The 8301-nt window shown below is 44.7% G+C and overlaps 1 protein-coding gene across 1 annotated transcript; it reads right to left on the bottom strand.

Annotated features, from left to right (window-relative positions):
- Positions 1-4560: 4560 nt before the first annotated feature.
- On the bottom strand, positions 4561-7982 carry znf703 (zinc finger protein 703). The gene is made up of 2 exons (XM_044364694.1): positions 7171-7982; positions 4561-6567 (listed from the first exon to the last, which is right to left on the bottom strand). The coding sequence occupies exons 1-2, from the start codon at positions 7435-7437 to the stop codon at positions 5062-5064; spliced, it is 1773 nt and encodes a 590-aa protein (XP_044220629.1). The 5' UTR covers positions 7438-7982; the 3' UTR covers positions 4561-5061.
- Between the last annotated feature and the right edge of the window lie 319 nt (positions 7983-8301).

The following is an 8301-nucleotide window of genomic DNA, read 5'->3' as shown; positions in this document are numbered from 1 at the left end:
AATTGGTACAGTAGGTCAATTTTTTTTTCCTAGGATGGCAAAGTTATGACCCATCCTACTCTGCCTCTGATTGGCTAGTGCTCGTTTCCTTTGTTGGTCTGCTGACTTTTCCTGAAATACCACAGTCAGGTTGACATTTGTGGCTTTGATTGAATTGTCTCAACAACCATGTCCCCTTCATGATGACTTTTAATACCTTTGGTGACCCCTTAATTTATTATCTAGCATCTTATTCATGTCAAAATTTGAATTTTGTCAAATATTTTGTTTTATGACCAAATACCTGCTAAAACTAATGACTTTCTCACCAGCCTCAGCTGTGCTTTTTGTTAATTAGCGAAAGTTAGCGTGCTAACACACTAAACTATGGTGACCATAGTAAATATTAGACCTGCTAAACATAAGCATGTTGCTGTTAGCATTTAGCTCAAAGCACCGCTACAAACACTAACATGGCTGTGGCGGAGGAATCTTAGTATTGTTTATATGTGTATGTTTAGAAGAGATGCAGCCATGAAGATGTTGATAATGCTGGCTAGAAAATTAAGCTAGCCCACTTGCCCACAGTTTATAGTAAAGGACTATTACATTTGGTGAGTGTTAATTATACTTTTAGTGATAACATAACCCCACTAACATCGAGCTAAGGTGACTCAAAAAATGTCAACACCTCTGATGTTCATGCCAGTGTATTAGTTGTGTTCCACTTTTGTGGTTTCCCTCAAAGCTATGAGCTCATAGTCATCAATGTTTCTGTCAGCGTGTGGATACTCACCAATCTTGCCACAACACTCTCTCCAAACTACTGTAACTTCTCATAATCACATAATACCAGCAATACCAACAGCACAAAAAGATAATTGATGTGGTTCAAAGGTGGTTTATGTTATTCATACTCAATTATTATGATGCATTTCGGTACTGGTGGGAAAATGTGAAACCTGGGATCTGGATGTGACTTGGCTGTGTGATGTTTTTGTATTTGCATGTTTGTTTCCAGGACAATTAAACCTAGAGAGCAAAACATTAACAAACCATTAAGTTTCCTATTGAAAAAAATGTTTGACATCAACTCTACCTAGTGTCCTGTTAATTTGTTAGACAAATACTACATTAATTTTAACTGAATCTGAAATTTATCTACGTACCATGGCACTAATAGTTTCACTCTAGCAGCCCAGGCTATTCTTGTTCACAATCCTTTAATTCTGCCCCTGATAAGTAACATTTTCAAGTTTTAAAAAAACTATTGCAGAAACAAGTTGGCACACTATCAAAAAGGAAGTAAGGTTCTGATGTCTTCTTGTTCAAGAGGACATTACTCTACTTGGAATTATGGGGGGAAGTTACTCCAACCAGCACACAACCTGCTAAACAACCTGGAAGTCTTTAATGTGGCTGTTATTGTTTTTCATGACTAGCATTACAGCATGACGTGAATGAGAGGGGAGTTGAAACAGGCATGTAAAAGAGTCAGTCACAGGGTTTATGTGGAGAAATAAAGCAGAGATTGTGTGACAGGCCCTGATGAGGGATGTGTTCACGCCATCTGGGTTGCTTTAACACTGCGGTCACTGTTGGATGCCGAAAGCTCTGTATTGTGTCCTGATGTTAAACACAGAGGTGGTAGTCATGGAGTTGAGGTTAATGTTTTGTTTCGGAGACACAGAGAGCAAGGGAGAGAGAGAGAAAGACTGAGTACCCTCCTCTCTCTCTCTTCTCTCTCTCTGTCCTAGCTGTCAGCAGCGATGGTGAGCCGGGGGTAGAGCTGGCGTCTAATTGAAGAGCAGCTCCACACCCTGTCGTCATTAATCACCAGGCCTGTCAACTGGCTGCTCAGGACCTCACAGTGGCACTCTGCACCGTCTCGGCACTGACACACAGAGGGGAAAATATTAGTCCCCTCCATCACCATCACCATCTACTACAACTACTACTTTGATCACTACTATCATTCTAGTACCACTTCTACTGTTACTACTGCAACCACCATTACTGCAACTGACTTCTACCCCACTGCTATGATTCACACTTCTACAACTACTGCCACCTTAAAGGAATAGTTCAACATTTTGGGAAATACACATGTTCTTTGGAGAAACACAAGAATGGTATCAAGCTTTTCATCTAACTCTTGTGAAGAAAGTGGACATGCATATTTTCTAAGATGTTAAACTATTCCTTTAAAGCATTATGAGGTTAAATAATGTGTTTGTACTTAATAGTAGCTCCCTGAATAGTAAAGAAAAACAAATGGTATTATTTTTTAAAGTGGTATACCATTTTCTGCTGCGTTTCAAGATATTGTCAGTCATTTAAAAAAAAAAAACACTTAAGAAGGTGAAATAGCCCTGGAAACCATCAGAATCATTTAAAAAAATAGAATCATTTAATATTAAATTACATGGGAAATTTTGTATTCTTGCAGTGTGTCAAACAGGACTTACTAATATTTATGTCCCCCCTGAATCTTCCTTAGACAGGACTCAGACTAACAGAATTCAGCCTCACATATTGTCACCCTCCATGGACAAAGGATTGGGGCTGAATACACATACTTACACATGCACACAGTCTCACATAGGCAACATAAATGGAGTGTGTGGGTGTTGACTCAGCTGCGAGAGAATGTCGGGGGGGGGGGGGGGGGGGGGGAAGATAGATGGAGGAGATTGATGAGCGAGGGGATAGGGAGAATAGTGAGGCATTTGATGAATGAGTGTAAACTGGCAACAGTGAAATTAATTCCACCTCCCCGACAAGATTGAAAGTTCTCCCCTCTGCATGACCTCTGCTCTGAATCATCCTCAAATTCAAGCCAATGTAACCAATTCTCTATCTGCAGTTTGTAAAACAGCATCGCAAAATCCATATGAAAAGCTAGATAACGTAGGTGCATATTTCACTACATGTCCAAAACCTGCCCTACTCAAACACATTGCACCTGTACTTCATCAATACAACTTTAGGGGGCAACACAATCCAGTTTATCTGTAGTGGCACGACTCTGTGCAAGTTACAAAGAAATATGTTGCACTAAATGCATATGTGCAGTACAACATTAAAAGCAAAATATCCTTGACCTATTTTGTCTAGACTACTTTATAAACTCAATCAAAAAAGAAAAGGAGCAGCAACCAGAAAGTAAGTGTGCAGACAGACTGTCCTGTTCCACAGGAGTGCATGGCTCCAGTTTCTAAAGAAGAAAAATAAGTGCAGCGTCCCAAAGAGCTGCCCAGAGCGGTGATCAGGGCGCCGTGACCTTGCTGGTGTGGCAGGGGCTGGATGTGGTTTGGGAGGGTCATCCATTTTGTTAATGGTCCTGTCAAGTGACACCTGTGCTCGCCTTTCCCTTGTCTGGAGTGCTAATGAACCGAGAGAGTAGAGGAGTCTGGGAGTCGGGGTCAATAGCCGCCTCAGAGACTACAGCCTCTTCGCTCTGTGCCACCTACACCCTGTCAGCCAAATAGAGTGGAGACACAGGCACATTATCAAGGAAGAAACACTCTAATGGCAGTGGTGCGGATATAAAATAGACCAACTCCTTCCCTTCAAATTAGTATTTAACAGCTCTGACTCAAGATCGCTGACTACAGTTAAACCACAGCAAAGCAGTAAGCAGCAAGAAAATGACTCTTCACTTCAGAACGGATGCCTCCATGTTTGTGGTTCCTGTAAGAGAACCCGCTCTCCTCAGGGGAGGTGTCAGGACTTTGATGAATATTTCTCTATTAACCGCCTCCCATTGTCAGCTCTGGCCTTTGTGTTGCAGGCCAATCCGTCAGACCGTGAGGAGATCCTGGGTCGACACCTCCCTAAGGTCATTATTGAAGTCCCAGTGACCCAGCGGCCACTCTACACAGCCATCCACTCTGCTGAGGAGGCTGTTTTCTGGCCTCACAAACAAGAATCAGCAATTAAAAGCTGCACTCGTAACAACAAAAGCAATGTGGGTGATGGAGGGAGAAGGGGTATGAAAGTCCTCAGAGACTAGCTAACAGGGCTAATGTGACCCAGCCTGCCCTTCTTGGGTAGCCCTGTCAACTGATATGAGCCATGAAATATTACACATAGCCACATATAGCACAGCTATAACAGCCGTAATGACGGATAGACCTAGATAAGTGCAGTGCCAAAAGTCTGGCAAGATTTACTTCATCTTCTGACACTTGTGACAAAAAACTACTGCATGGTACTATATATATTAATCAATGAGGAAAAAACAAGTTAAAATGCAATCATGTGTCATTTATTTAACAAAATAATAATTTCCCTGTTGGTTGGATAGCACAGCCATCATTAATTGTTTTTATTTATGTCATCTTTTCTTATCTTTGTACCTTTGCGTCGGTGACCCCAACTCGCTAACCCATGTAAGCTTGAAAAAATATTACATCTTTGCATATTTACAAATAAAAATAATGGCATTGTTCAAGATAATTTTCATGGACATGCAATTCTCCAACAAGTCTGAATAAGCAGTAAAAGATGAAGACAAAAAAACAGCAGAGAGGAAAGGAGATAAAAAGAGGTCTTCAGAATAAAGCCTCATAGTCCATCTTCATCGTGGTGCAAGATTTTTATTTTTAGAGTGTATGATAGGCATAATGGTACTATACTTAAATCATTCTTTTTCAGTTAGAATACTTAAGAACAATTTATTTGGACAGCAAAATTTCCCCCCAGAGTTGAATACCAAGCGCTTGAGTGAAAAATAAATACAGACTTTCAGTTCTGGGAGACAGATATAGAGAAAAACAAAACAAAAAACAAAATCAAGACTGTTGTAATAATCCCACAATTTCATCATTTTCAAACTCTGCTTCTTGGCGTCTTTAAGTCTCTTGGTTCTGTGCTGCAGACAATCCAACACAGGGTCTTTTGCCTTTGGAGCGCCAGTCACAATCCTGAGGCTAACAGGTGGTATTCCTGGCAGGCAGGCGAGCAGGCATGATGCCCTGTACTGATGGTGACCCCAATCTGAAGAATCCATCTTCAGGGCTGCACTGGAGAGTCCAAGCTGGTGCCTGCAGTCTGTGGGCGTCAACACTATTTCAGATGTCACTGGTATCCAAGGGCTGAGGCTGAGCCCAGTCTCTGACTGTAGAGGGCGTAGGGGGAGTAATAGGCTGAGGAGGAGGGTAAGGATGGCATGGGAAGCCCTGGGGCTCCATGCAGGTGGGATTTGCCATAGGGGTGGTAGCGGGCCAGGCCTAAGCCAGGGGAGCCTCTTAGGGAGAAGGAGCTGGGCAGGGTACCTGGGCTGCTGGGTGGGGGCAGGTGGAGGTGGCAAGAGGCTGTTGATGAAACCGATGATGGGTAGGCTGACAAGAGCTTACTGTCCACCATCCCAGGAAGGGCTGTGTGGGTACGCAGGTGAGCTAGCAGCTCCTCAGATGTGGCAAAACGCTTGTCACACGGGCCTCCAACAGACACCCAGTTACAGGCGTGTGGCAGCGGTTCATTGGGGAGCATGAAACCATAGGTGTAAAGGGGGTGGGAGAGGGAGGGGGTGGTGCTGGAGGACAGGGAGCTGGGGTGCAGGGAGTGGAGGTGGTGTGAGGGGTAAACCAGGGGGAAACCAGACTTTAGGCTGGAGGGATCATGGACACAGGTGGAGCAGTTACTACCTCCTAGGTGGGGTGCATTGGGGTAAGTCAGACAGTACGGGTCCCGACATAAGCCCTGCATCAGGGATGGAGGAGAGGCTCCAGTGAGCGGGCTAGAACTGGGGTGCTTTCCTGCAAGTCCTAACCCCAAACTAGACTTGGTATGGTCCAAGCCAGGAACAAACTGAGAGGGGTAGCCCGCATAGGCCCCCACAATGGAGCCGTGGTAGCCCATAGTAGCAGGAGGCAAGGGGAAGACAGAATGTCCTGGTTTAAAAGGGGAAACGGGGGCGATGTGCCCGGAGCCCAGACCAGGCTGTGAAGAGGCCTGCGGGTCGGCCTTGCTCTCTGGCCGTGGGCTGCTGGCAGAGCTGGCATTGCTGGAGTTGGAGCTGGCCCGTATGTGGCTGGAGTTGGCTAACTGAGCCCCGTCCATCCCTGACTTAGCTACCTCTGAGTCTTTTTTACCAGCACTGTTGTTGTTACTGTCCGAGCTGGCCTGCTCTGAGCTCGCTGGTTTGTTGTCCATGTGTTGGGACTGGGAGTGTGGCGGCGGCTGCGTGGAGGGGGAATGGCTTTGTCTGTGGGGCTGGCTCTGAGTGTGCAGGGGAGGGGAGCTGGAGCTGGGTGACCGGGAATGGGGAGGAAAAGAAGGACATGAAGCACTGCCACTGCTGGAGCTTCCATTTGGCACTCTGAAAGCTTTCTCTGAAGGCCCCTTTGTCACTAGAACGTCCTTACGACAGTCGCCTGATGATTTGGAGTAAGGCTTGAAGCTGGACTTGTCCTCCAGGGATTGGTGCTGCTCTCCAGGCTTGGAGGATCGACTGGAGGACTCCTTGTCTCCCAGACTGCCTGAGGATATGGAGGCCAGCTTGGAAGAGGAGGGAGGGTCTGGTTTGCCAATTTGAGAGCAGGTCTGGGCCAGCAGAGCCAAAGGACTCTTCTTGGCATCAAGCTGATTAGGAAAAAAGAGAGCAAGAAGGTTAACAAAATGTTTTTATGTTTATCTATTTTTTATATTATTAGATAGTTCAACTCTATTAAAATTATACTTGTAATATAAATATTGTAATTTGTAATATAAATTACTCAAATATAAATTACATTATTGTTATATTTTACTGGAAGTAGAATATACTGAATGTATAATAGATAACCTACCAGCCCTGTGTTGTGTTTATATATCTAACATGAATAAAGGAAGCCAAGTTAAAAAAAAAAAAAAAGAAAGAAAAAGAAAAAAGAAAGAAAGAAAGAGCCGCAAGAAATATCTGGAAAGATAAAATGGAACGGCTAATTTCTATCCGTACAATAAATAAACATATCAGACATATCGATATTAGTTTTAAAGCCGTATGTGATCCGCAGTAATTTTCCAGTTTTTTTTTTAACTCGGGTCAAAGTTGCCACTAAATCCCTGTGCGTAAAATGGCGCATAATACGCATAACACAACAGCAACCTTGTATGTCGATTTATTGTCACATAGGCAGACAAACGGCAGCATTAGATAGCAACGTGGGAATCTTGAGATACTGTCATTTTTGTTTTTACACTTACTTCAATGCTGACTGGCGCGGATGTGAGGGGCTGGAGATACTCCGGGTGCAGCAAGTGGCCGCTGTGCGCCGTCAACATCTTTACGATCCGGATGGGTAGCCTTTTAGCCTGTCGAGAAGGATCCGAGGGAGAAGAGCAAAACGTGGGTGTGGAAACGGACCGTGTCTTCGCTCCAATCCGGTATGGATCACCGCTGGCGTCGGCGGCGCTGCGCTCCGGAGACTGGCTGCGTAAAAGCGGTTCAAGTCCACCGGGGGGACCTCTCATCTGGATCGGGGCGCGAGGAGGGACGACGGCATGTAACGAGGGGACGGAGGGTTGAAATTCATGTACTGGCACGGTTCATGGTGACAAATTCAACAGAAGAGAGTGCGGTAATCCAAAACGGGCATGTGCGCAGTGCGCGTCCTCCGTATCGGACCCAGGCAGTGTCTAAAGACGAACAAATCGCCCAAATGTCATCCTTTGTCGGGCTCTTCAATATCACCCGCTAATTCCTAAATATTCCTTTATCCAGTGTTGAAAAAAAGAAGAATCGAGTCAAAAGCAAGGCACCATGAATAATAACTGCTCATCAGAATACGGGACAAGTGTAAGGAATATCCCGCAGAGGATAGTATGTGACAGTCCTCCGGTGCGCGTATCTCTCCCTCTGCAGCAGCCTCGCAGTACCTCACTCCTTCCACATACTAACGATGCGGGGGGAGGGATTTCAAAGCCGTGAGCCGCCGTCCAATCACAAGTGCCCGCTTTCATAACCGGGGCGGGACAATGGAAGGGGGCGTGGTTTGTCTCCTGGCCTCACCCTCATACCCAGACTGTAATGTATGGGTGGAAATCTGTCAGTGACCTCCACAAGCCACATGCAAACTAGACATGAAACATATAAATACTGCATCACAAATATGACAACAGGAAAGCTGAAGAGAAACGATCACTGACTGATAAGAGACAAATATCCCCAGAAAGGGTCAACAAGGGTGAATTAAGTGTCTGTGAGCTTTTCTATGAAATGTATCTGCCTGTTCTTGTAAATAAGTGCATTTAATTCAAAATAATAACCTACTGTCCACGGACATTTCTGGTATGTTAATGGCTTTATTGAATTATAGCAACCAAACTACCACTGTT

This window comes from Thunnus albacares, chromosome 2 (genome assembly GCF_914725855.1).
Source record: "Thunnus albacares chromosome 2, fThuAlb1.1, whole genome shotgun sequence".
NCBI lineage: Eukaryota > Metazoa > Chordata > Actinopteri > Scombriformes > Scombridae > Thunnus > Thunnus albacares.
Note: the sequence above shows the minus strand (reverse complement) of the source record. Positions and strands in the feature narration are given on the sequence as shown.

Excerpts from the sequence above, each read along its gene's own strand:
- znf703 (XM_044364694.1), bottom strand. The coding sequence starts at position 7,437 with ATGAGAGGTCCCCCCGGTGGACTTGAACCGCTTTTACGCAGCCAGTCT. Across the intron at positions 6,568-7,170 it reads CCGCGCCAGTCAGCATTGAA|CTTGATGCCAAGAAGAGTCC; the intron begins GTAAGTGTAAAA and ends TTTCCTAATCAG.